Source organism: Mirounga leonina, unplaced genomic scaffold, assembly GCF_011800145.1.
Source record: "Mirounga leonina isolate KUSES-001 unplaced genomic scaffold, KU_Mleo_1.0 Mir_180, whole genome shotgun sequence".
In the NCBI taxonomy this organism is placed as follows: Eukaryota; Metazoa; Chordata; class Mammalia; order Carnivora; family Phocidae; genus Mirounga; species Mirounga leonina.
This window is the reverse complement of record NW_023270469.1, coordinates 26,778,667-26,805,577: the sequence shown is the minus strand read 5'-3', so window position 1 is coordinate 26,805,577 and position 26,911 is coordinate 26,778,667. Positions and strand designations below refer to the sequence as shown.

Here is a 26,911-nt window from a genome sequence, read left to right as displayed (position 1 = left end):
TCAGGGTGTTTGCATCTCCTCTGAGCCCAGGTCTTCTCCAGGCCAGAGTGGTCCTCTCCCAGGCAGGCTCACGAGGGCACGAGCACCCCTTCCCCAGCCCAGGCTGGCCTCCTCTGACTCCTCAGGTTGGGGCCTGCTCGGTGCTCCTCTGTTTGGGGTGGAGGTTGTCCTTTGTGCAGGAAGCTGAGTGCCCAAGATGAGCACAGGCAGGAAGACCCCACTCCCCGCCCATCCCCTCTGCTGCACATGCAAATTGCAGCCTGTCCCAGAGACAGGAAGACTGGCCCAGCCAGACAGGCTGGGGGCAAAAAACCCCCCTGGCTATGGCTTGAGGAGTGGGGGACATGACCCTAAGAGAAGCAAGGAAATGCTGGTGTGAGAGCCACTGAGAGGACCAAGCTATGTCAGATCTGCCGTTTTGGCGGGGCGCCCGGGGACAGTCCAAACATCCCTCTACCAGTGATGACGTGAGGCCCAGAGAGGGTCTGTGCGTTGCCCAAAGGCACACAGCAAGACGGTGACAGATGATGCTGCCCAGGGGACGTCCTGCCGTGGACAGGGCACTCCCCTGACCAGGATGAGAAGCGGGCCCAGCCTGCCAAGGTGGCCCTGGAGTAGGGGCGGGGGGGCGGAGGAGGAGCCCTGCGAGGACTGGCGGGGTGACAGTCTGAGCACCACCCCTCCCCCCATCGGGGTGGCTTTCCACAGACAGCACCTTGCTGTGGTCACCATCCCTGCTGATGAAGATGTAACAATGGCCCCAGGTTGACACAGAGCCGGCTGTGGTGAGAGGAACATGTGCATCCCATGGTGCAGGCCCGGGTGTCATCTGAACGGCTCCTGCTGTCATCGGGCTGTCATCAGGACTCCTACCACCCGGCCCAGGGGAGCCCGAAGCAGACCACTGGCCATTTTCTCTGGTGGCCAGGGGAGGGGCCCGAGGCAGGGATGCTGTGGCCCATGGTGCATGGAAAGTCTGCTCGCGGCTCACGTTGGACCCTGACCACGTGTCCACTGCAGACTGGGCCCTCGCAGATCCCTGCAACCCGGGGTGAGGGGCCCCATGTTGGGTAGCTGGGCTTCCCAATCTATAGAAGGGCCAATTTGGACTAAATGGTGATTAAAACCTGTCAGGCTCTGGTCTCCTGCGGTTCAGGGCCCAGCTTGGGGAAGCACCCACAACCAAAGTCATCTGGGCCCTGGGCCTTTCTCAGAATGAGTGGAGCTGGGGTACCCCCTGAAAGATGCCCTGTGCCTGTGCAGCCTGCTGACCCCCCACCCCCACCCAGGAGGCCTGCCCGGAGCCCGGGATCTCCTCCAGGCCCAGGCTAGGCAGCTCCTCTTGGCTCCTATCTTGCTGTCCCCTTCGTCCTCCACACATACAGGACACCATGCATGAAGGAGGCTCACCAGCCTCAGGGCAGAGGCCAACCCAGTTTATGGTAGAGGCTTTTCAGTTCTGCTTAATAGAGGAACCAAGAAATGTTCCTGTGAAAGGAGAAGTATGTCACTGTCGTGGCCCCCGGACACACATACCCCACCTCTGTCCCCAACGGAGTGTCCATTCTCTGGAAAGCCACAAACATTCCCAGATTGGACTTGTGCTGAATCATCTCAAAATCTTCAGATTCCACTGGTGTAGGGAAGAATGTATGGGGGAGGTGACAGGAGGTGGGGCAAGATCCCCAAAGAGGTTAAATAGGTCACCTCCATACTCGGCTGCCATCCTCACCTCCCCCCGAGCAGAAGGACCTACACTCACAGGTCCTCTCCTGGGCTCCTGTCACTATGACCCCCCTGAAGATGCTGCTCCTCGTCGCACTCCTCCTGGGGGCTTCTCTGCAGGTCACGCATGCAGGTGAGAGCCGAGGAGAGGTGGCCTGGGTCAGGAGGGGTGGGCGCACCAAGTTCAAGCTGCAATGCCCACTATTTATGCATTAGTGACAGCCCAGCTATTCCTCCAGGGACGAGGAGGCTGGCAGCAGTACGATTTTGAGGGAGGCATTCAAAGGAAAAGGATGAGGCATGGGGAGGAGGATGCCACCCCAGAGCTTGGGGTTCAGCTCAGTGAGGAGCAAAGTGCTGGCCCGTCTCCCTCTGCAGTGACTGAGAGGCAATGACCTGGGCTGGGTTTTGACAGTGGAACATGACCTATTCTCGGAAGCATTGGTTAGCGTCTGTTTTATTCCCGGGTCTTTCTCGACACCGAGGACATCAGCATGAAGGCAGGAGCGCTGGTTCCCGGAGCGCGTGAAGGGAGAGATGTCTATCCGCAGGTGGAAGAGAAAGGCCGAAATAAGACAGCCAATGTGGGAACATGGCCACAGCGCCACAGCCTTCACCCATGGCTCTCACTTCTGTAAAACGCAGCTCAGGGTAGCTCTGTGAGTTAGTCCAACCCAGTTATACCCCCGCGATGGCCGGAGGACAGTTGGGGGCTTCTTAGAAAGCACTCGAGCCGTGGCATTAATTAAAGCCACGCATCACCGGTTTGCCGATTTGCAAGTGTTGGATACTTTTTCTTGTGCAAAGAGAAGGAAGCTGAGGCCCAGGAAAGTGTTTTCACACCTTGGGCTTCCATGTAATCATCTGTAAAATGGGGTCGTGGTAGTACCTGTCTCTGGGTGCACCGTGAGGGCTGAAGGATCTCCTGCAGGCAGAGGCTCAGCCCAGAGCCTGGCCCAGAGGAAATTCTTGGGTGGTTCCGGGCTGGTATTTGAGTGTGTGCACTCAGGGCCCCCCAGAGCACACAGAGAGACCTCACACACACGAATGTGTCCACACACACACACACACACACACACACGACGCTCACGGACACACCCGCTCCTGCCTCCTTTCTCCGTAGCACGAGGGACCAATGTGGGCCGCGAGTGCTGCCTAGAGTACTTCAAAGGAGCCATTCCTCTCAAAAGGCTGAAAATGTGGTACAAGACCTCAAGGGAGTGTCCCAAGAAAGCCATCGTGTAAGTGTGCCCGGCCCCCTCCCCCTTCCCCCCAGCCGTGCCCCTAGGAGCTGAGTCTGGGAGAAGGCGGCCCCTAGAGCTCCCAGAAGGGCCACTGACTGGGGAGAGGAGAGAGCGGGACCTTCGTGGCCCCCTTCCCACCCGACGCTGCTCCTCATGGCAGCTCCTGCACCCCACACTGGGAGTCCCAAAAGGCCCCAGGCCATGAGGTTCAACCTCTTCACCGATTTATGGGGAAACTGAGGCCCCGAGAGACAGGGCAGCCCCATGTCACACCGGCACTCAGAGTGACCGGTGTGGTCACTTCCCACAGCTTGGACCTGAGCTGGGCGCCTCCTGGGCACCCCTAGTTCCTAGGCTTTCGGTGGAAGTGAGCGAGCTGAAGTGGTGGGCAGAACGTCCCGCAGTCCTGGCTCCCCGGGAGGGACTGGCAGGGACCTTGGGAGTCAAGATCACTGCTGACAAGCCTGATGTCCCAGATCTGTCACCGAGGTGCTGTGTGACTTTAGGTGCTCCTCTTGGGGCCTCAGGGGCCTGGTCAGTGCAGAGCAAGGCTGATCCCAGGGCTCCGGAAGGCCTTCTTGCCCTGACACCCGCTGACGGGTTCCTCCCTCTCATGTAGGCTTGTAACTGTCCACGACAAGTCCATCTGTTCGGATCCCAAGAACAGGAGGGTGAAGAAGGCAGTCAGATATTTAAAAAGCATGCGGAACCCTGGGCTCCAGGAATCCTGATTTCTGCCTGGACCATTTGGAGACCTCCAGCCTCAGTGTTCACTACCCCAACCCCGAGCTGCCTGAGTCCAGGGGAGGCCCTACAAGGACAAAGGGGACCCCTGCCCCCTTTTCTGGACTGGAACCATAGCAGAAAGAGCCCAGATTAAAGTCTCTCCTTCATGGACACCTGGGTGGCTCAGTTGGTTAGGCGTCTGCCTTTGGTTCAGGTCATGGTCCTGGGGTCCTGGGATGGAGCCCCACATCGGGCTCCCTGCTCAGTGGGGAGCCTGCTTCTCCCTCTCACTCTGCCTCTGCCTCTTCCCTCTGCTTGTGCTCGCTCAAATAAATAAATAAATAAATAAAATCTTAAAAAAAAAAAAAAGTCTCTCTCTTCCTACCTTAGTCTGGGTCAGTGTGTTCTGGCCACCCAGCCTGTCACACTGGAAGAACATCTGGTCCTGCCCTGTCCAGGCCGGAAAGGGAAACTGAGGCCGAGAGGGGGACATGGCCACTGCAGACCACACATGAGGGGTGAGAGACAGTCCTGGTGAGAGAGGCCCAGGCTGGGGAGCTGGGGGTGTCCGTGGGATGAGCCCAGCCTCCAGGAGGCCTTCCCCAAAAGCTGCCCCTCGGGTTCTCTCTCCTGCTCTGATTCCTCCTGTTCTTAGGGACCGGAGGGCAGCCCACTGTGATGGGGTTGTTCTCCCAGATGACCGCTGTGCGGGTCTGTCAGTCCTGGCTCCTCCGTTAGAGGGGAGCTCCATGAACCACCCTGAGCGCCCCACAGCCTAAGTGCTAAAAAGGATGGGGGATGGGGAGGTTATGGACTCCCTACCCCCAGACCCCTCTGAGCAAGCCCAAGTCAGGGCCTGAGCCATAGTGTGCTAGGTGTGGGGGAAACAGGGTTTTTGGATTCTAGTTCTGTCTCACTCTCCTGATCAGCAATGGCTTCTCTCTCTGGGATGCACTCTGGGCGGCAGGGGCAGGGGGTCCTTCTCTTCCCAGGATTCTGTGATCCGCACTGAGAGGACTGCCAATTACGCGTTATTTTCAGCAAAGTTTTGCCTCCTGTTGCCCCCTTGTGGTCAGTCGTCTTATTGCAGGCCAGATGACGGACCCAAGCCCTCTTTCTAGTAGGAGCAGGAATAAAACAGGACAAACAACAATCATAATGAGGCTGATGATGGTGAACTGGCTTCTTTGTGACCCCAGGGTCCCCTCGACCATAGGTGGGCTCTTCCCCGGCCCTGATCCCGAGGAGAATCCCTCCAACAACTGCCTTGGATCCGGAATCCTGGGGGCAGCTCCGTCTGAGTTCTTCTGGATCCACGGGTGGGGCTGGGTGGGGAGTGGAGGAAAGACGATCTCCAAACACAGGGAGGCAAGAAGGAGCTCCCGTGACAGCAAGGGGGAACAAGGGCTGGGGCCCGGATCCCTCACCTTTGCAGTCCTGAGCTTAAAGACACTCGAGAGGACACCAATTTCATCCATGTGCAAAGCATTTTAAAAGAAGCAAACCCTTTTTGTCTGAGTGAAATCGTCCTCAGAGGCCCATCTGTAAGCTCAGAGGAGTTCAGCTTCGTGGAGAATTGTGAGGATATTTAACAGCATGATCAGGTTGTAAGGGGGTGGGGTGGGGGGACAAGATGCAGGGGATGGGAGCAGCCACTACGTCCCTCTGAAAAGGGGCCACCTGAAGGAATCGCGACTTGGGGACTCCCCTGACTGGCGAGAAAGAGGACTAGGCAGGGACCAGAGAACAGAGAACATTGTCCCTCCCACCTGGAAAGGGCGTCCCCTCCTTCGACTGAAATCCAGACCCCCTTCGGAGCTCAGCTTAGCTGCACTGACCCTCCGCCAGCTCCCCCCTCCGGCTTCAGCCTCACCTCTACCACACTCTGCCCCCTTTACTATACTTCCTGCACCTTTGTCTCACTGGTGAGCTCATGGGGGGCTGGTATTTGGGTCAGGCGACTCAGTACCTGACTCATTTATAGGGGGGGGTGCTTTGTGCATAGTGGACATGTGATTTACACATCTACATCAACCAGCCTCCGGCTGAACCCCACGAGGGGCACGAACAGAGAAAGAGAAATCCCGGAGAAGCCGATGCCGTGAAAATCGGGCTTCAAGCTTGGTCTTTAAGTGGAATTTAGAACTGAGTTGCTCTGCGCTTGGCCACCAGAGGGCGCGTCGGCCCCCCAACCCGATAAAGATCGAGCGGGAGGTGCCTGACCGCCTAGGCGCCCCGCCTCCTCCGTGCCGTCCCCGGGGGCCGGGTTACCCACTTCCGATGGTGGCTGCGCGGGTCCCCGGATCTGGGCGTCTGCAGCAGGTCAGCCCTTCTCCCGGGGGAGCAGAGGCCCGGAAACCACCAACACTCTGCCTGGGGTTAGCGGGATGAAGAGAAGAAGCAAAAACGCTGTTGGGACGAACAGGGCGGCCCATTCCAGCCGCGACGTGGCTAGCGCCCGGAGCAGCGCGCCAGGGCTCTTCTCGCTGTGTTTTCTTAGATTCCGTATTGGCCCGTTTGGCCTCCAGTCATGACGGTGCTGAAGCCATGGCCGAAGCTAGTTACACCTCCCCTGCGTTCCAGCTTTGGAAGGCACGCGAAAATCACACGGCAGACTCTCCAACCAACCTGGAGCTCATTCCCCTAAACGCCCCCTTTCTGTAACTCACACCGCAGACCACTGTGTCCCCTGCCCCAGATCACCTGGGGCCAGGGACCAGACCACTAGGGCGGCCCCCTGCCCAAAGCCTGTCGGAATTATTCACTGAAGCCCACCCTCAGGAGTTTCCCCTGCCCGGCGGTGCTTTTCCCAGGCGGACCCCAATAAAAGCTTGACCTCTCTGTTTTCTCCTCTGCCGGGAGTGGTGGCCCATGGCCCCTTCTCTTGGGAAGTGTCAGTAATCAGACTAGCACTGACCTCTCTCTGTCAACGCAGTCCCCTACATAAACTAAAACCCCACAGGTACATTTTCACACAGGGGTCAGGGACCTGCCCTGTATCTGCTCTGGTCCTGACTGGCTGTGGGGTCTTGACACAATCACTCCACCTTCCTGGGCCTGTTTCTCCCTAAAATGATGAAATCGGACCCTTCTCTAATGGGCTTGAGGATGTGCCCAGTCAAGAGAATGAGGGCTTATAGTCTGCTGCTTTTCTGCTCCCACATTGCCCGTAGGGGATCAGAGTCTGAGAAAACCTGCAGTTTCCTCCTCACTGAACTGGAATTTTATTGATTTGTAAAACCTACCTATTAATCAAGACTAATTACTTGTCTCTCATATATGTAACAAATATGTTTCCCTAGTTTACTAGGTTTTAGCCCTTGCCCATCCCTCCACCTTTAGATTGAAATGTTTACTAGTTCTATAATGAAATTTTTTGATCGTTAAAAAAAGGGGGGGCATGCTCAGTGCATATATGCCCATGTGCATAGCAGCACTGTCCTCCATAACCAAGAGATGGAAGCAGCCCAAATGTCCATCAGGGGATGCGTGGATACACAGCGGCGTGTACATACAATGGAATATTATTCAGCCACAGACAGGAGTGAGTACTGATAGGTGTTACAGGGGGATGAACTTTGAACACAGGCCGAGAGAAGCCACACACAGAAGGTCACATACTGCATGCATGAGTCCATTCATATGAAACGCCCAGAACAGGCAAGTGCCCAGAGACAGACTGCAGATGGGTGTTGCTGGGCGCAGGGGGGATGGGGGAGAAAGCCCAGATGTTGGACAGGTACAGGGCTGCCTTTGGGGGTGATGGAAATGTTTGGAACTAGACAGAAGTGATAATTGCACAACATTGCGGATGCACTGTCGTTCCCATTAAAATGGTTCATTTTATGTTATGTCAACTTGACTTCAAAAAAGGGAGGCAAGCTTCACATAAGCCCTTTTCTGCAGAGAGACGCTACAGACGCAGCATGGGTGTGCTGGGCATCACCTTCAGGAGAGAGAAGCCCTCCGGGGAGCGCAGAGGAGAGAAGGAATGGGGCAACACAGCTGTAACACTTCAGGTATTGAAGACTAGAGCTGATCGGAATGCAAAACACGAATCCAGCTGTGTTACAGTACATCTCTATTTGAAAACTGGCGAAACGTACAAGACAAAATGTTTAAGGGATGGTCAACGCAGAGAGAAGGGAGAAAGGGAGGGAGGGACTTAGCGCCTCGGAGCCCCGCTGAGCCTGAGCAGCTTCCGGGTTGTTGCCGGGCTTCCTCACAGGTGTAGACGCGGGCGGGGTGGCCCGTGATCGGCGCGCACCTGCCCCGCCCGGAAGCGAGGCCGCCAAGGGCTGCGTGCAGCCTCGCGTCCCTAGCCCGCCGTCCAGCCGGGGGAGTGAGAGCCGCGCTGTCCCCACCGCGCGCGCCCCGGGTCCCCGCCAGGTCTGTCACTGTGACGGGACAGCCGCGGAAGCAAGGACAGACTGAGGGAACCGAGAGGGTAACACAAGCACAAACCAGCAACTTTCCAAGACCACGGAAATCTTCATTGCAGTTACGGAGAGCGCCACCTTGTTTCGGAGGTAAGGGAACCTGAGCATTAAGAGCGCCTCCTGGAGATCGCGCCGCCCGCCGCCGGCACAGGTCCAGGGACCGCAGCTAAGAAAACGCTTATTTTTTTTAAAAAGAGATTGTATTTATTTGTTTGATTATTTATTTATTTAGAGCGCACGAGCACAAGCGGGGGGAGGGGCAGAGGGAGAGAGAGAATCTAGCGGACTCCCTGCTGAGCGCGGAGCGGGACCCGGGGCTCGGTCCCACGACCCCGAGATCATGACCTGAGCCGCAATCAAGCGTCCGACGCTCCACTGACTGAGCCACCCAGGCACCCCGGAAAACAGTTATTTTTAGAATGGAACGTTCTGTGCCACTTTTGCCTTCAACGTAGAGACCCAGGTACAGGGCTGCCTTTGGGGGTGATGGAAACGTTTGGAACTAGACAGAAGTGATAATTGCACAACATTGCAGATGCACTGTCATTCCCATTAAAATGGCTCATTTTATGTTATGTCAATTTGACTTCAAAAAAGGGGGGCAAGCTTCACATAAGTCCTTGCTTGCTTTCTGGAAACTTCCTGGAATTGTCTCTTTCCATGATGATTCTGAGATACTCTGTTTCTTTTACCTTCTGTGATTAATTGTTGTCTCGCTGCTCCTTTTTCTCTCTTCATGTCCATCTCATTTTGGTTCGTTTTCTTATTCCTGTCCTCGCTGCCCCTGTTTTTAGCACTCTCTGTTCTTCCTAGTGCTCTCTCCCTCACGGCCACTTCCCCTCTGGGGTTTTATGTTTCTTCGCGTCTAGCCTCAGCTCTGCCATATGGGGTCTCTGCCACAGGAATCCTTCCCTCTGTATGCCTTAGGGATCATGCCCTTGAGCTCTTGTGTCTCTGCGCTCTACTTCATTCATGTGTGATCCACAGCAAGTTCTTTTGGCCACAGATAATATCCATCTGCTTTGTTATTGTTAGGATTAGCGTCAGTTCCACTTTTACAATTTTGAATGGAATTTTAACTTGTGCCAACTATTTCCTAGAGGTTCGTGTCAGAGAGGTGCAGGACTGCGTTCTGGGCTAGCAGGCATTTTCCTTAACACGCAGGGTTCTATGTGTGGGTTTTCCTAGTTTTTTCTGTTTTAGGGTTTTTTTTGAGAGAGGTGGGGGTGAGGGGCCTAGGGAGAGAGAGAATCTTAAGCAGATTCCACGCTCAGCACAGAGCCTGACGTGGGGCTCGATCTCTGAGATCATGACCTGAGCCGAAACCAAGTGGGTCACCTAACTGACTGAGTCACCCAGGCACCCCTTCCTAGTTTTTTTTAATGAAATTTCTTATAAATACAAAAGTAGATAATGTATACGTAAGGTATACAAACCGGTAATAGAATAAACACCCGTATAGCCAGCAGCCACCTTAATAAACAGAACCTTCCGCTTAGAAGCCCCATTTCCTCTCCTTAATAGAATGTCATCTTCCCATCAACCTCCAGAGACAATTGTTTCTGCATTTTATCATTCTTCTTGATTTCCTTTAGTTTGTCACGTGTGTGTGTGCATACATAGTATATATAATATATATCCCTCCCGCTGATGCATCCTGTGTTTCCAAACCTTGCGCTCTCTGGGAAGGCTAACATACCGTGTACACACTCTCCTGAAATTCGCTCTGGTGGCTGTCCATGGGAGGCCCCCCCACACCGATGGGCACAGCCACGGTGCACCATTTTCCACCATGTGACGTCACAACTCGTTCATCCATCCTCTTGTCAAAGGCCATTTGGACTATTTCCAGGTTCTTGCTGTTACAAATACCATTTTTTAGCTTGTCTTCTGGTGCATGTGGAAAAGAACTTCTCTAGGGCAGTGATTCTCAATCCTGGATGCATTTTTTTTTTTTTTTTAAAGATTTACTTATTTGACAGACAGAGAGACAGCAAGAGAGGGAACACAAGCAGGGGGAGTGGGAGAGGGAGAAGCAGGCTTCCTGCCGAGCAGGGAGCGCGACGTGGGGCTTCATCCCAGGACCCTGGGACCATGATCTGAGCCGAAGGCAGATGCTTAACAATAGCCACCCGGGTGCCCCTTTTTTAAGTAATCTCTATGCCTAACATTGCACTCACGCTCAGGACCCCAAGATCAAGAGTTGCATGTTCTTGTGACTGAGCCGGCCAGGTACCCACCCAAATCCTGGTCTCTTAAATCCATACGATCTCTCCGACTATTTGGCAAGATCAATTCCAGTCTGTGTGAGTGAGTAACAAAGAGAATGAGAGGTCTCCTGGTCAGAGAGATTTATTGTTGTTTGATTTCTGTCCTGCTTCCCTTAAATCCTTATCAACCCGGTCTCTTCTCAAGTAGATGAGGAGAGGCACTGATCCTTAAGTGTAGGACTGGCCCCACTGGTGTGACACCGTCTCTTCAACAAAGTTCCGTGGTCCAAGCTGCACTCAGATGGCCGTGTCAGACACCCCCCCCCCCCCCCCACGCCACACCGCTCTCCACAGCGGAGGTGCTGAAGTACACAACTTTAATAACGGTAGATGAACAGAAAGCACAAGACAGATATAATACAGTAAAACAGGGGTGAGGTGCGGATGGAAGGGACAGAGGGACACGGAGTATGATCACAGCAACCAGTGGGTGAGTCCTTCGGTGCCCCGAGGAGGCCATGAGACACGTGACTCCTGTCACCAACAACGGCGTGTTGAGGGGACCGCCCCCTCTGGAAGACCACTAGTGGTACTGCTGAGCCCGGAAGTGGGGCGGGGGCCCTCTTTGTCACGAGCGTTAATACTCCAGGGGGTCTGGGCTCGGAGTGACAGGGCAGCGTTGACGTCGGGAGAGCGGCCTCTTCAGGACGCGCGCCCTAACATGAGATGGAGAAACAGGTCCCCCCACTCGGAGTAAGCAGGCCCCGTGACACTCAGGTCTTTTGATACGGAGCTGCACCACCCACCACTGCACCCCAGGGCCCGCTCCACTCTGTTTACCAAGCACGCTCCCTGCAAATGGAGTTCAGGCAGAGAGCGAGCAAATGCAGAGGAGCCGGGAGGAACCACAGCGGTGGGACTGGAGGGACGGGGGTCGGCCGGAGGAGCGGACGTGCACCGTGTGGGCCCCTCCTAGGCGTCACTGAGGTTGGCGCCGCTCAGGAGCACCTGCTCCCCAGGTCTGAAGGCCGGCATCCCGAGGTAGGGGCAGCTGGTACAGCGGAAAGCGTCGCCCAGGTAGCACTGTCGAGAGAAGAGACGATCACCCAGGGAAGCTGAGTGTCCGCGCGTCCCAGATACACGGGCAAGAAAGGGACCCCTAAGTTCATAACATGGCCACAGTGGCCTGATGGAAATGGCTGGCTGCATTTGTGGGTCCAACTGAAACCCAAATACTAAGAGTTTTTAAGAGCTTTGGTTTTATGAAAAGCAGTGGTCTAGAGAAGCTCCTTAAGGAGACTGTGCTTCTGTATTCTGAGCAGTTCAAATCATAGCCGAGCTCAGCCAACTGGCTGAACGGCATCAGGCCACTATAAGGTCGGAAGAATGGGGCCAAAAATAAATGACAGGAGCCTCCCCTACGGGCATGAGCACGCTAACCCCCTCCCAGGAGATGACCTCTCTCCTATATACACGTTCTCACATATTTACCCATTATTAAAATATTTGGGCAGTAACTGAGAGCTGGAGCTAGTCTGTGTTGGGCTTCGGATGAGGCCCAATACCACCGGGGGGTTTTGTGAATATTGAGTAACGACCCAGATATTTACATTTCCACAAGCCGACTTGGGCTGGGAGCTCGCCTGTTCCCTTGACGTCTCTTTTTCCAGTTCTTCCGCGAGGCCGCAGGTGCTGGGGGAAAATCAGGCGCTTGTGAGCGAGACTTGCCACCACCCAGGGGCTCCAAGTCCATGGCAGAGCCCAAATTCGCCCTAAAACGGCTCTCTTTACACCGGGACGTCTTAACTCACACACACCCACAGGGCCAGGCTGACAAGGTAAGCGCGTGAGGCTGCTTAGGGAGACAGAGTGGTGGGCAACAGGAGACCCAGAGGGGAGATGCCCTGTCTACACAGGCTGGCCACTACTCAGCTTCAGCTGATTAATGCTGTGGGGAGAAGCAGACCCCGTGTTTCCATTTTCCAAAGCTAAGGACAGAAAAAATTTGGATTTTTACTTGAAATCTCCTGATTTGTGAATGCTGGCAACTTTCACACTTAAAAAAACACTGATGATTCAGCAAGCCCACACACCACCAGTTAACTTTTTACCACCTTTTTTGTCCATAAAATGAGTGCAAAAATACCAACACTGAGGTTTTCAGGTTAAGAGGACAGACTGCAGGCGTCTACTTTACTTTCTCTCGAGGTCTCACCGAAACTTCAGTAAAGACCTAACCTGCAAAGAAAGGGACTATGGGGAAGGAGACAGCAGTCAACACAGCGCTGGGAACCGTAGCGGGAGGGGGGGAGCGGTGACTCCAACTGAGGAGAGCCCAACTCCGAGCAGGTGGGGAGGTAGCCACCACCCAGTAGGTGGCTGACTCTCAACCTGCATCACACCCCAAAACCGCCAAAGGAACAGGTAGCACCCGACAGACCCTTCTCTGAGAAATCTAACCACCCCAAAGGGAAAGACCCAAAGGTGCTGACTTTGCGGTGTCCCCCACAAGCCCATTCAGGCTTCCCCACTAAAGCACAGTCAATAAATTCCAGCTCAGGGCTCCCAGCTTTCTGTCCTCCCCTCTTAATCATGGAGACAACGGAGCTTCCCGGGAGGTAGAAAGCCTCCTAAAAGAAAAAAGCAAGTTAGGGGTGCCTGGGTGGCTCAGTCGGTTAAGTGTCTGCCTTCAGCTCAGGTCAAGATCCTGGGGTCCTGGGATCAAGCCCCACATCAGGTTCCCTGCTCAGCGGGGAGTCTGCTTCTCCCTCTCCCTCGGCCCCTCCCCCCCTTCATGCTCTTGTGCTCTCTCGCTTGCTCACTCTCCCTCTCTCTCAAATAAATAAATAAACTCTTTAAAAAAAGAAAAAAGCAAGTTGGAAGAAATAGAGACTATCCAGGGAGGAAAAAAACCTCCAAAGAACTATCACGAACCTCAAAGGAAAAGAGAAGAGATCACACCCGCAAAATAAAAATAGGACGCTATACTAAAAAAAAAAAAAAAAAAAAAGTCAAAACAAAAAAAAGGAATCACGGAAATTAAAAACATGATAGTAGAAATAAAGTAACTCAACAGAAATTTTGGAGGATAAACCTGTAGAAACTTCCCAGAAAGTAGAGCATAAAGAAGAGAGCTGGAGCTAGTCTGTGTTGGGCTTAGGATGAGGCCCAATACCACAGTGGGGTTTGGGGCATAAAGAGCATAAAGAAAATGTAGAAGCAAAGAAAACGATAGGACCAATTAAAGAGGCCCAACATCTGAGGAACAGGCCACAGAGAAAGCAAAGAGAGAAGACAAAACTCACATACAAAATTAAAGAACATTTCTCAGCATTATGGGCATGACTTCTAGACCGAAAAGCTGCATTGAATGGCTAGTGCAAAAGATGCGAACAGACCCTTATTCAAGATACATTACAAAATGATACCAGGGATAAAGAAAATTCTACAAACTTCCATTAAGATTCTACAAACTTCTGGAATGGAACAAGAGGTCTTACAGAAAGGATCAAGAAACAGAATGGCCTCAGATACCTTCGTATCTGGAAAAAAGACAGAAATGTCTTTGAAATCATGTAAGAAAATTATTTCCAGCCTCTAGATTTCTATACCCAAATGACCAATCGTTTATGAGAATAGAAAAAAGACATGTTTAGCCACATAAAGTCTGAAAACGAATCTAAAAAAAACCAAACTTGCCTCTCAAGTAGCCTTTCTAAAGCAGCTACTGGAGAATGGGCTCCACCAAAGTGAGACAGAAAACCAAGAAAGCAGCAGTGGCTACAAAAGCCAGAAAAGCTAATATAGGTCAGAAAGAGGAGAGCCCCGAGGGGAACAGTGCGGGGGACCCCCAGACGTCAGCTCTGCCGTGGACAGAGTCGCACGTGCGCACTGGCGTGGGGGCCCAGGAGACGGACGGGCTGACGGCGGCCACTGTCACAAACCAAGCCGCCGTCCACCGGTTCTTTGTCCCCGAGTGCAGGCAAGCCAGCCCAGGCCCTGTCCCGTGCTTATCTCGACCAGGCGCTGCTAACACGCGGCCTTCCCGTCCTTCCCCGCGCTGCTGATCTGAGGACACGGGTGCTGTGCTCGGCTCCGAGGAGGAGAGCTCCAGCCCCAGCGGGCCTAGAGCAGAACAGCCCGGGCAGCCCACGCCCTCTGGCCACATTTGGGCTGGCTGCCCAGTCACCGCGGCACGCCACAGCCCTGCCCGGTATTCCCTCTGCACATGCCCTCCGGGTCCCAGAGCTCTCCCACGACTCTCCCTACTGACAGCCCTGGGAGGGACTCCAGGAGATCCTCAAAGCGCCCAGCCCACAAGATCATTGGGAGCCTTCACAGATGGAGGGGACTGACGTTTCCTTGTCTCGCCAGGGTTGGGCCTCCTACTCCGTCCTTCACGACTCAAGAATCTATCACTTGGAGCTTCACACTCGGTGGTAAACTATCAAATAAGCCAGGAATGATTAACACGAACTTGGGAGGATGGTAACCTTTGTGGGGAGAGGGAGCAAGATGCAGCTGAGGAAGCATGGAGAGGTGACTTCTAAGATACTAGTCATGTTTCTGATTCTTAACCTGGGTCATCAGTACACAGCTATTCATTTTTATTACTCTTTAAAATGTACCTGATTAATCTACTCCTCCGTATGTATGATACATTTCACGATAAAATAAATATTTCAACAATAGTCAAGTATTATGATTCCTTGAGACTCAGAAGCCACTAGGAGCTGCCCGGCAGACTCTGCTTACCAATTACACTTACCAATTCTTGCAGGCTTTCCTCTTTTTCCCTTCTCCACATGAAGGAGCCCGCAGGGAAGCTGGATCTGGCTTCTTAAAATCCTCTGGATCCAGCAGCTCGTCTGAGTCAATGAGATCCTAGAGAGTGTTCAAATAAGTTAGTGACACAGTCAGGGTCTCTGCTGCTAGAAGGCTGAATAAAGGGCTGTGGTAGCGGGTTTCTACGGCCTGTGTGAAGAGGGCATCCACAGACCTACTTCGGGCTGATCACCACGTTCAAGCTGACCGCCACAGTGAACTCAACTACGTCCACAGAAGATGCATGAAATTTGAGGGGGCTGGGAAGTAATTTACAGTGTGTAGACAATTCGAGAGTGTGTGTGGGGGGAGGGAGCAGGAAGAACAAAAAGAGAGATGTTGTATTTATTTCTTTGCATATACAAAGGGCTGTCATGTGAGAAAGGGAATAAAATATTTTCATATAGTTCCAGAGAAGAAGGCAAATAACGGTATATACATTTGTGTAATTCTTCAATAGACGTGTGGACAATTCATCTGTAAATTCTACGGGGACATGAATCATGACCTGTTTTGCTATGACTATAACGTCAGCAGTTGCAGAAATGAAGAACTTTTTAACAGACGGTATTGATCAAAGACGGACAAGTACTGCTTTTAAGACAGTGAGTGTGCAGGGACTTGCCCGGACCAAGGAGCCAATAACATATTTCAGCTGACAAACTCTTCTCAGGTTCACACATGCCCACCAGAATCTTTAACATATCACATGAAGTGAGAACAAGAAAATCTGTGGGGAAAAGAGATGCCAGAAAAGGATTTTAAAATGCCACCAATGTGGAGTTTCCTTCTCAATCAAAACTGCCAGCCACGGGCAGAGCGCAACACTGGGCTTTACACCTCCACGTGCCCAGAGGCCACGCCGACGCAGGCCACGGACCACAGGCCGACTCACCAGGCTCTCATCCTCCATGTCGTTGGCGGACAGGGTCCAGAGCTTGGCCGCGGCAGGGTCCACGGCGGGCTTCACTGAGTCCAACCGATAAAAGAAAAAGAGCTCTGTCAAAGCAGCAGAAACCACCACAGGCCTACTACGTGCGTGCTTTCTCCTGAGACTGCAGAGCACACGGGACTGGGAGCCCGAGGCCCAGCTCCCCCACTTGGAGCAGGTGTGGCCCGGGCCCAGTCGCCTCGCAGAGACGGACACCAGTATCTGCTAAGCACCTGCTCTGCGCGCCGTGTGGAGTAACTCCCGCTACGACTCTTTTAAGGTGAGTACGTGCTCTCCTAATTCTGCAAGTGAGGGAACTGGCTCCGACATCTGGGCCACATCTACAGAGCCACGCAGAGGAGTCTGTCCGACGTGCCTGACTTCACTCCACATCGCTCTGTCCTCATCTTAGTTTCCGTCCCCAGAACCTGGGGCTGGTCGTCCTCCCTAGACCTACTGCAGGAGACCGGAAGATCAAGCGGGAAAGTGTGCCAAAGCTTCTGCCTCATGGGAACCCGCCACGTATGAGGAAGCCAGCTCCAGAGCCGGGGGCAGCGGACGCCCACGCTCGCCCCTGCCGACCCGGTCTGTGTAGGAAGGGCCCTGCGAGCGGAGCCCAGAGTCAGTGTGGGCGGGCCCTCAGATGGGCCTGGGGGTGCGGGTGAGCGTAGCCCTGAAGATCGCTGCTGCAGGGGGAGGCTCAGACGGTCCCCGGGCCAACTGCTCCTCTGAGCCCTTCCTGCCCATTCCAGAACCATGAATCCAAAGGCTGCGATTCCAGCGGATTCTTAAAGATTGTGGCTGGCCAGGCAAGGCAGAGCAGTGTGAATGTACCTGCAAATTTTCACACACCTCAGAGCTGGGACAGTTTCTCTCAATTCGGGAATCGTGAAATAGTGATGAGGTGAGGGGGTGAGGGGGCAGCACAGGGCAGGTGCAACTTTCTGAGAAGAAATATTTTTACAAGTGGCTTATGCTCCTCAAAGTAAGAAAGGCTGACTTTACTAGCACAGAAAGGACACGTGAGAAGAGGAGCAGGGCACTCTTATCAACCACGGCCACCACTGTGAGATCTCCTGAGGACAACTGTTGTAATTCTGGGGCGTGGAAAGACGTTGTTGGCTAAACCATGTGGCTCAGGCCTCTAGAATCTGGGGGCCTCAGTGTCTTCTGGTGCAGGAGGGGCTGAGCGAGATAACAGCTATACGCTGTGAAATATACGTTATTTCACATCTGGATCTGAATATGCCCGGGACAAGAGAACATTAAACATTCTTCCATTTGGAAATGACAGAAATGAAGGAAGGACTACCTCTGGAGACATCACTGCCTCCATCTATTTCTCTGGTTCAACGTCGAAGATGTCCTTCTAGGCCCACCTGGACAGAACAATGTCCCCGGGCCAGTCCTACCTGGAAGAGAAGTCTTCTTGGCAAGAGAAAGCTTCAGTTGACTAGAAGAACCCACTTCAAAGTTGGGTTTTTTGCCTGTGAAGCTCACAGTGAGCAAGCTGTCACTTTGGTAATCCAGGTGTTCTTGGACAGACTGTATCTCTTCAGGGCTCAAGGACTCCCGCTGCAGCTGGAATTCGAGACATCAAAAGGATTAGGCCACGCTCTTTCCACAAAATAATGTGGTACTATGCCCACCCGTACCGGCGTCAAATACTCATTTCTGTGTTATTAAGCATATGATAGCGGGAGATGACAGATGTCACCTCATGCCTCACATTCAGTTTCTCAGTGATCTGTACCCTAGAGAGTGTCATTTTGTCTATGTGCTTACTTTGAGCCAACCCTCTGGGAAGTTTTAAAGTGTTTACCAAATCGCTGTCTATTAGGTACAAGGCACTGTGCCAGTCATTCCACGGGTTGTAATGATTATGAATATAAAGAGGAGTCAGACATGCTGAATAGGATCACAATCTACAGCAGGGAAGCACGCCCACAATAAACCTAGCAGAAATGAAAGAAAAAAAAACCATAGAGGGAGGGAAATGTTTTCTTGGGAACAGGTAGCAGATGCCAAGATAGAAAAAAACGGGGGAGTGCCACCTGTGTGTCCAACAACTACGGAATGGTTAAATCAATCATAGCCCCTCCACAGCTCTCAATATTGTTACATCATTAAGAAAACCGAGGGGCGGGGCGTCTGCCTTCGGCTCAGGTCATGATCTCCAGGTCCTGGGATCAAGCCCCGTATTGGGCTCCCGGCTCAGTGGGGAGCCTGTTTCTCCCTCTCCCTCTGCCTGCAGCTCCCCCTGCTTGTGCTCTGTCTCTCTCTCAAATGAATAAATAAAATTAAAAAAAAAAAAAAAAGAGTGAGGGGCAATGAGCTGAGGTGGATAAATGTGGAAGATATTTAAAGGTGGGAGAAAAAACTAGTGATTGAATAATGTAGACATATGCCCTGATTTACATTAAAAAAGTATGTCTCTCTTCCTCTCTCTCTCTCTCACACACACACACATACACACACCCATAAATACATAAAAAGGTCTGAGCAGTCACACACACAAAAAATGTGTTGGTGACTTCCTCTGAGGGAGGGAAGCGTGAGGAAGGCCTGGAATGTCACTTTCTAATTCTGTATTGTTCAGTATTAATTGAATTTATATGAGCATCTCTTAATTGAGATTTAAAAAACAGAAAACCCTAAACGAAAAAGAAAAACAAGAAAGAGTCGGCCTAAAGAAACTAAGGCCCTAGGTCATGTTGCAAATCGGTGGTATAACAATTATAATGGTGTCGCACTTACCTCTCACACAAGAAAATTTCAACATCAAAGAAGGATATAGAAATAGAATCACCTCTATTTAATCTAAATATTTTTACTGAATTGTCAGAAATGGGATAGTCTCTCCCAACACACTCCAGCATCCACCAAGTATCTCAGGACGATTCAGGTGCCCGCATTTCACTTGAACCTAGGATTTGTGTCATTAGGGGACCTGTGTGGCCCTCTCCCTGCTACCGTGGGTGGCAACACTACACAGTACAGAGACCAGAATGTGCCCCCACCCCCGTGGGCCCGTGAGGAGCCTCTTCCAAGGAGAGTTGTTCCAGAGGTTCTGTCCTTTGAGGCATCGCGTATCCTCCACACAAAGCTCTTCCCAGCTTGCTTCCCAGCCCACTAAACATAGCACACCTCACTTTCAGGGCGCTACTCCCCTCTGATTCTCTCCAGATCAACTGACAGAGATCCTGGGTGGGGTCACCCAAGCTTTCAAATCCCAGCAAAGAAGGTGGTCGACCAACATACCTCTTTCACTTCCACAAGGCCGGAAAGAGTCAGGGCCGAACACAGCTTAGAGGTCGTCCTCACTTTGCTATTGTTAACTGCCAAGAGGAAAACCCCAATTAGTGGCTTTATGGGTCAAACCAGGAAATAGCATAAAGGCTCCATCCTGTTTGGGGCAGGCAGCCATAAGACAGCAACGGTGATGGTATTTTATTTTGACAAATCCCTTTGGTTGTTCAAAGTGCTCTTACCCAAGCCCTTAAGGATCATATAACAATTCCATTGTTATTGTTCCGTATCACCCTTGGCTTCTTGGAAGGACCTTCCCAGGGCTGCTGAACACTGAGTGATAAGGAGACCGAGGAACTAACTGTAAAGCACATGGGTGTTCTCTCTGCGGGGTTCTGACAAAGAGGGGGGTGTGTGCAGCCGCCCACGGCCTACGCGCCCAACACAGAACGCTGGTGTCCACTGTCAATATCACAAGCTTGTATCTCCACACATCCACCTTTATGCATTCCAAAATACTTTCGTTCTCTGACTGTATTTACAAATCAATCCTCACATACGGATGGGAAAGGTTACAAGTTCAGAATTGCATGGCTCTTTGGCAGCTTCACCCACCACCGAGCCAAAAAGAGAGGTTTTCGTTTCCTGGATCCCACCCTTAGCTTCGCATGAGTCGATAATTACGATTCATCACTCCCAGACTTCCAGTCGTTATTTTCTAACTTTTTATTTTGAAATCACTATAGATACGTAGGAAGTTTAAAAAAAAAAAAAAAGAAAGAAAAAGAAAAGAAAAAAGGATGCTTCGCCTCTTTCCCCCCAGGGAATGGTCACCGAGGGTCCACAGAGCTACCCAGGTCTCACCGGTTTCACGGGCACTTGTGTGTGTGCGCACGCGCGCGGGGGCCTGTGAGCACGCCCACAGTCACAAGGAACCCTCCTGCCACCCCTTTCCAGCCTCACACATCCCCTGCCTCCTATTCCCAATGCCTGGCAATCATCAGTCTGGCCCCCATCCCTAGAACTTTGTTATTCCAAGAATGTTATATGAACAGTATCACATAGCATGCATCCTTTTGGGACTGGCTGTTTTCTGCTCGGCATGATCCAAGTTATTGCACCAATGAGTGGCTTATTCCTTTTTATTGTTACAAAGTTTTCCATGGTACAGATGTACGACAGTTTAACCATTCAACCCGTTAAAGGACCCAGCCATTTTCCACTAGGCAGTCTCCTTCTATTTTACTACGTACTGGGTTGGTCAAAGATCACAGTTCCCTCACATGCACTGCTTCAGATTTTTACACCAAGGAGAAGGATCTCCGAATGACAGCCCCTGCATACCTAAAGATTCAAGGCTGTTAAATTCTGGTCTTCCAGATGAGGATTTCCTTACCTACAGCGGTCTCTACTGGCTCTCTCAGAAAAAGACTTCCACCAGGCCGCAGGATCCGGGCCATCTCAGCCAAAATCTCAGCGCTGTGCAGAGCGGTACTTCCAGGAATTACACCCGACAAAATAATGTCAAAGCTAGATTCTTTGTGGGCAGCTGAAAAGAAGGAAGATTCTTTTTTTTTTTTTTTTAAGATTTTATTTATTTTTATTGGAGAGAGAATGAGAGAGAGCGAGTACATGAGAGGGGGGAGGGTCAGAGGGAGAAGCAGACTCCCTGCCAAGCAGGGAGCCCGATGCGGGACTCGATCCAGGGACTCCAGGATCATGACCCGAGCCGAAGGCAGTCGCTTAACCGACTGAGCCACCCAGGCGCCCAAGAAGGAAGATTCTAATCAGCAATCTGCCCAGCCCCCCCAAGACCCCTGATGAACAGCTACCTGTCCAGCAAATGCTGTTACAGCACCATTAGTAGCAGGAGCGCAGTGAAGCTGCTGTTCTCCCTTGGCCTTGTTAACTTAATATCCTTTTACATGTTCAGAAAAAGAAGCAAAAAAGGAAGCTGAAGAGTAAGCTTTTTAAAAAAATGTAGAATATCTAGGCGCCTGGGTGGCTCAGTCGGTTAAGCGTCTGCCTTCGGCTCAGGTCGTGATCTCAGGGTCCTGGGATCGAGCCCCGCATCGGGCTCCCTGCTCGGCAGGGAGTCTGCTTCTCCCTCTGCTCGTGCTCTGTCTTTTGCTCTTTCAAATAAATAAAGTCTTTAAAAAAACGTGGGATATCTAATAAGGAACAACATACTTATATAAATCAACTACACTCTTAAGTCTACCGTATCTCAACTGAAAGACAACAGGGTGACCGCCCACTGCCATCGTGTGCCACCCGGAACAAAAATTCAGATATCAAGGAACCACAGTCCTTGCACTCCCATCAAGCCCCGCAGCCGTATAAAGACAACGTGGGTAGGTACTTACACTGCAACAGCTGGTTGATGTTTTCCACAGACACTCGGCCCTCATTGCCGGTTAACGTTCGAAGCTTATCCACCAGATCTTTCAGAGCCTCCACGGGGGATGACTTATCCCAGACCACAGCCACAAACTGGCCAGCTGAGATCCCATAATCTGCCATTCCTGCCGTGCTGATGGACCTAAAACCTACGGGCCAGAGGAGAGTCAGGACTGAGCAGAGACAAAAGCACAATTCAATCCCTGAGGTACCAGCAAATTCGATTAGAATCACCACCTAATTCCCACCTCCCACCACGGCATGCTGACCACATAAGAACATCTTCCTGTAGACGCTAGAGAGACTGAAATATGAACCCATTATTATCTCAAGAATTCATAACCCCAGCATTTCCAAATGAGGCAGGCTGCTTCCTTGATGAGAGTCTGGACTTGGCAGTCAAGTAAGGAGGTTGAAGGCACAAAGATTATTTCTGCTTTGATTTGGGACAACTCAGCTTGAGCACAATATAAAACATACAGGACATTAATTAGGCAAAAGTATGACTCAGCAAAGGCAGCAAATAAACTGGCAGACATAACGAGCTTAATGTTTTTTCAAAAAAGAGACAACATATTTAAATTTGGCCAGTTGAATAATGATTATTTTCCCTTTCAGCAAAATACGAAAACTCAATCCCATTGAATCTGCAATGATCAATAGTCCTTACCATGACCTTCTGTCACATTTACTATTGCCCAGGCTGTTCAAAGCACCTTGCATACATTATCCCAGCTGAACCTCGGCACAACCTTAAACTCGGTTATTATTCCCATTTTACAGACAGAAAACCGAAGCCATTGACTTTGCCGGGTCACACAACTAGTAAATGTGGGATAGAGCAAGACCTGGAATTTGAGTCCAAATCCATGGGGCTGTAAAGCCCATGCTTTTAACCTCTGGAGATCCCCCGCCCACCGCCAGCACCATGGGTCAACTTTCTCTTCCACTTGAGACAGGGAGGAGTATAGAATGTGCTCATGATGCAGTTAGGTCAGGCGATAGCATTCTACTTAGCTCTTCCTTTCTTTCTTCAACATTAATGCCATCAAGTTCCCGACTTAAAACAGCTCTAATAAATGGCATAAAGGCAGAAGCCACGGTAGACGGGTCAAGCATGGCTCAGTCTCGTGCTGAACACTGCTTTCTTCTGCAGAAGTTGCTAACTCGGTCACAAGGATGCCACCATAGACACTCTGGGACTGAATTTAAGCCATGTCTGTTACCCCCTTCCTTCTTCAAAAATATTCACTTCAAATGACTGGCTCCTCTGCCTAAAAAACACAGCCAAGTTAGCCAGCCATCCTTAAATACCACAGTACTTTGATTCTGTCATCCAGTTCCTAAAGACGCTTCCTTTCTAGAGAGAAACCAAAGCTCATTCTTCTGGAATCAGGTCCTCCATGATCTGCTCCGTCTGTATCTCCCACCTCTCCAAAGTGAATCCCTCCTTGTTCTATGAAAAACCTCCGCATTTTTGCTTCAATCATGCCTTTGATCTATTTGCTTTTTTTTTTTTTTTTAAGATTTTATTTATTCATGAGAGACAGAGAGAGAGAGAGGCAGAGGCAGAGGGAGAAGCGGGCTCCCAAACAGGGAGCCCGACGTGGGACTCGATCCCAGGACCCTGGATCAGGACCTGAACTGAAGGCAGACGCTTAACCAGTCACCCTATCTATTTGCTTCCGCGTGGAATGCCCACTCTTTATTATCCTGACCTGAATGCAAGCCCCAGGGAAAGGATACCAAGTGTTATCAGATAAGCAAGATTCCTTAGTCACTGCATTGTTTTTAAAGCCTTAAAAAGCACACAATCAAGAACTGAAACTTTTAAGCTTTTAACTCTCCTATGATGAAGAACTCCCGCCAATCTTTAAGGTAAGCAACTTGGGATCAATGTCCCATTTAAGAACCAGTCAGGGAAGACAGGAATATGGATTGCTGGGCATTAAGTTATAAGAAATAAACGACCTGTTTCTAGAACGATACTGGCAGAGGTTCTCCCCTGGGACAACAGAAAGGGACAAGCTCCCTGCCCACCACCACCAACTACAACCTTGCACTGTACTCACAGAAAAACCATCATGAAAGAAAGGAGGAGCAAAAGGTTACTTGTAGGCCAGAGAAAAATAAAATGCCAGGTGTCTAGACCTTTCTGGCAACCTTAATGGAGGCAGTTTTAATGCACGCAGATGAACTGGGGTTCTGTCTACCACTGGATTGTCTACTTAGGAGCTCCATGACCACGGGTCAGTTATAAGCCTCTCGCTTCTCTTATCAATGAAGTAGGAATAATAATGTTTTGCCAGGCTGCTGTAAAAAGTAAATGAGGAGGGCGCCTGGGTGGCTCAGTTGGTTAAGCGACTGCCTTCGGCTCAGGTCATGATCCTGGAGTCCCGGGATCGAGTCCCACATCGGGCTCCCTGCTCGGCAGGGAGTCTGCTTCTCCCTCTGACCCTCCCCACTCTCATGCTCTCTCTATCTCATTCTCTCTCTCAAATAAATGAATAAAATCTTAAAAAAAAAAAAGTAAATGAGATAAAAATATGCAAAGCATTCAGCAGGGCCTGGCACATGGTGCTCAACGAAATAATGTTCTAAGGGAACTCTTAGTTCTTGGTGGCCAGTTTATTTGCCTTTGCTTCAAAGAGTCCCTATAAAACATATTCTTTCTCCTCAGCCATGCCTGCTGAGGACTCCCTAGGGAGAGATGTGAAGCTTCCTTTTCATTGTTAGAATTACACAGTACAACAGCTGCACTTTATGACATCGTAGACACTGCTCCCGTGGGACCGTGTCAGTACATTCAAAGAATGTAAAATGACTTGTGTTCCATATCCCCCCCAAACTAATCTTCTCCGGCAAGAGGGAGCTCATAAAATGCACTTATTAAACATTAACCCTCAAAACACAGACACAAGCCACCACTCTCGGTCAGCATTTTCCAAATAAAACGGGAGACGACATTCTTCTAGGTATCTAAAAGCCAAAGGATGATACTGTTCATCGTCAGAGTTTTATGTTGTTGGCAATCTGTCTTTTTAAAAAACTAGAAAGAAAAAAATGTCTGGCGCCTGAGCTGACATACTCAGAAGTGTGACTCAGAGCCTAGTTTCATATCTAAAAAGAGGTGGGGTTGAAGAAGTCATTGTCACGTCATGGACCTTGTTTGTCAACCACCTCGCTGGCGCTCACTGCTGTACACACGCGCCCATGGGAAAGCAGAGGTCTGCAAATACTTCTGGAGATGCACTTTTTTTTTCAAAGGTACCCAATAAACATCAAATCTTGAGGCATCTGGCTCCTCTTAAGGATGAAGGGGGCCAAAACTAAAAAAAAAAAAAAGACTGAAGTTTGGTTATCAGTTCAAACCAAGGATCAAATCTTTTTGAGTCAGGTACATAAAAAAATTCTGAGAATCCTGACCCTTATCAGAAAGGGAAATTTTAAATGTAATGAACTGACTGAAGCAAGCACACATGCACACATAGGAAAAAAGGTGATAGTCAACAAGGAAACAAGAAACTCAAAGGTAAAGAAATGGAAGACTGTCTCCAGGCAATTAGGTGTGTGTGTCAAGAATTGGGAGTTTCAGGAAGGATACCCTAGACCTAGAATTTCCACACGAAAGGCTCATTTGAAGATGGGTGGACAGAACTCAGAAAACAAAACCTCATGGACAGATCAGTAGTGTTTTAATGAAATCCAGAGATGTGGATCTGGAATTTTAACATTTGGAGAGTAGTTTTGGCTTAGGAGGGCTTCCCCCACACCGAGGTAGGAGAGGGCAAGATGTTTTGAAAAGGCTATAGAGTTGATAAGGGTTGTGCAAAACAGATACAAAGACAAGGGTCTCACTGCAAACACAAAATTTACGGAATGACATGCTTAGCTCCTGCCATCAGTTATCCCTAATCCCAAAATCACTTAGTTCTCCCTATTAATATGAAGTCTTCCCTGATGACAGATATCACAATGAGGCACTCTGCCTTTACACTTCAGTTTAGTGCCTAGTCCATGACCTCCCTGAGTCACTCAGAGATTAGCACTCAATGTCAGAATGAACACCAGCCTTTCTCAAACTTCAGATCCTACAAATCACCTACAAATCCTAGATGGTTCTTTTGATCTGGCAAGTTCGGGAAATTTTCAATTAAACTATTAAAAGAAGCAAACAGGCCCAAAATGGAGTCACTTGTGTTAAGCCCACTTCATCACCAAACAGAAACTAATACCTAACCTCACTGCACTTTCAACCTTCTCCAGGAATTTAATCTTATGGGGTCAGTCTGGACTCTTCTGGTCAGCATTAGTAAGGTAAACTGCCTAACAGACCCCATCTGTCCCCCAAAGGAAGGTGACCTTGCCTGAAATAATCCTTTTCTCCCCTTATGACTTCCCTGTCTCACCCCCTCTGCTTTTTAAAAAAACCCTTTTCACTGTAGCTCTTTGGACCTCCTCTCTACTTAGATGGGATGCTGCCCAATTCATGAATAGTTCAGTAAAGCCACCTAGATCTTTAAAAGTTACGCGGTTAAATGTTTGTTATTTAACAACACCAACTCCACACTTTGGAGGTTCTGGCAAGTCACTGGCTCAAAATTACAATCTGGGGGGGGTTCGGGTACCCCCAAAGACCGAGACTTCAGCTCCCCCAGTGTTTGAGACAAGGGACTCAATAAACTCAAGGGCCTCGTTGAGGCCCAAGGTCACAACGGCTGGCTATAAGCAGAAGCGGATCTTAGACCCCGGTCATCAAGGCTCTCTACCCCCTCAGCGAACCGTCTCCGGGGCTTCAGATCTATTCCGGCAGCGTGGGAGACGAAGCAGCCCGGGAAGCGCAAGAAGCCACAGCGCCAGGAGCCCTGGACACGCAGGGCCGGCCGGTCCCCTACACCGCCTTCCCCAGGCAAAAGCCCGCCGTGCTCCCCAGGGAGGTGGTCACGGTTCGGTGCCCACCGCGGGACAAGACTGGGAATAGAAAACAAGAGGCTCTAGGGACAAGGGTGGGACGGTTGGGGAGATCGGGCTCCTGGGCCGCACTCACACAGCACTCACCTGCCTCCCGGGGCTCGCTCCCGGCTTCTCCGGTGCCGCCGGCTTCGCACCTCGCGCCTCTCGCGAGAAGAGGAGGCTGCGGGAGCGCGGCAGGGCGGAAGTGGC

At 50.9% G+C, this 26,911-nt stretch overlaps 2 protein-coding genes across 3 annotated transcripts; one reads left to right on the top strand and one right to left on the bottom strand.

The window, feature by feature from the left end:
• Nucleotides 1-1,788: 1,788 nt before the first annotated feature.
• On the top strand, nucleotides 1,789-3,877 carry CCL17 (C-C motif chemokine ligand 17). Its single transcript, XM_035025332.1, has 3 exons — nucleotides 1,789-1,858; nucleotides 2,849-2,966; nucleotides 3,589-3,877. The coding sequence occupies exons 1-3, from the start codon at nucleotides 1,789-1,791 to the stop codon at nucleotides 3,698-3,700; spliced, it is 300 nt and encodes a 99-aa protein (XP_034881223.1). The 3' UTR covers nucleotides 3,701-3,877.
• A 6,827-nt stretch (nucleotides 3,878-10,704) lies between these two features.
• On the bottom strand, nucleotides 10,705-26,887 carry CIAPIN1 (cytokine induced apoptosis inhibitor 1). Of its 2 annotated transcripts, none has more exons than XM_035025133.1 (9): nucleotides 26,807-26,887; nucleotides 21,715-21,897; nucleotides 20,745-20,897; nucleotides 19,361-19,437; nucleotides 17,512-17,680; nucleotides 16,064-16,137; nucleotides 15,113-15,228; nucleotides 11,955-12,036; nucleotides 10,705-11,427 (listed from the first exon to the last, which is right to left on the bottom strand). In XM_035025133.1, the coding sequence occupies exons 2-9, from the start codon at nucleotides 21,869-21,871 to the stop codon at nucleotides 11,317-11,319; spliced, it is 939 nt and encodes a 312-aa protein (XP_034881024.1). In that variant the 5' UTR covers nucleotides 21,872-21,897; nucleotides 26,807-26,887; the 3' UTR covers nucleotides 10,705-11,316. The 2 variants fall into 2 exon arrangements, with proteins under 2 accessions (XP_034881024.1, XP_034881023.1); XM_035025132.1 differs by lacking the exon at nucleotides 26,807-26,887 and adding an exon at nucleotides 24,913-25,073.
• Nucleotides 26,888-26,911: the final 24 nt, after the last annotated feature.

Bases quoted from the DNA above. Each gene is read 5' to 3' on its own strand.
- CCL17 (XM_035025332.1), top strand. From the start codon at position 1,789: ATGACCCCCCTGAAGATGCTGCTCCTCGTCGCACTCCTCCTGGGGGCT. The intron at 1,859-2,848 runs GTGAGAGCCGAG...CTTTCTCCGTAG, and splicing joins TCTGCAGGTCACGCATGCAG to CACGAGGGACCAATGTGGGC. The intron at 2,967-3,588 runs GTAAGTGTGCCC...CCTCTCATGTAG, and splicing joins TGTCCCAAGAAAGCCATCGT to GCTTGTAACTGTCCACGACA.
- CIAPIN1 (XM_035025133.1), bottom strand. From the start codon at position 21,871: ATGGCAGATTATGGGATCTCAGCTGGCCAGTTTGTGGCTGTGGTCTGG. The intron at 20,898-21,714 runs GTAAGTACCTAC...CCTTCTTTTCAG, and splicing joins CATCAACCAGCTGTTGCAGT to CTGCCCACAAAGAATCTAGC. The intron at 17,681-19,360 runs GTATGTTGGTCG...CTCGAATTCCAG, and splicing joins GCCTTGTGGAAGTGAAAGAG to CTGCAGCGGGAGTCCTTGAG.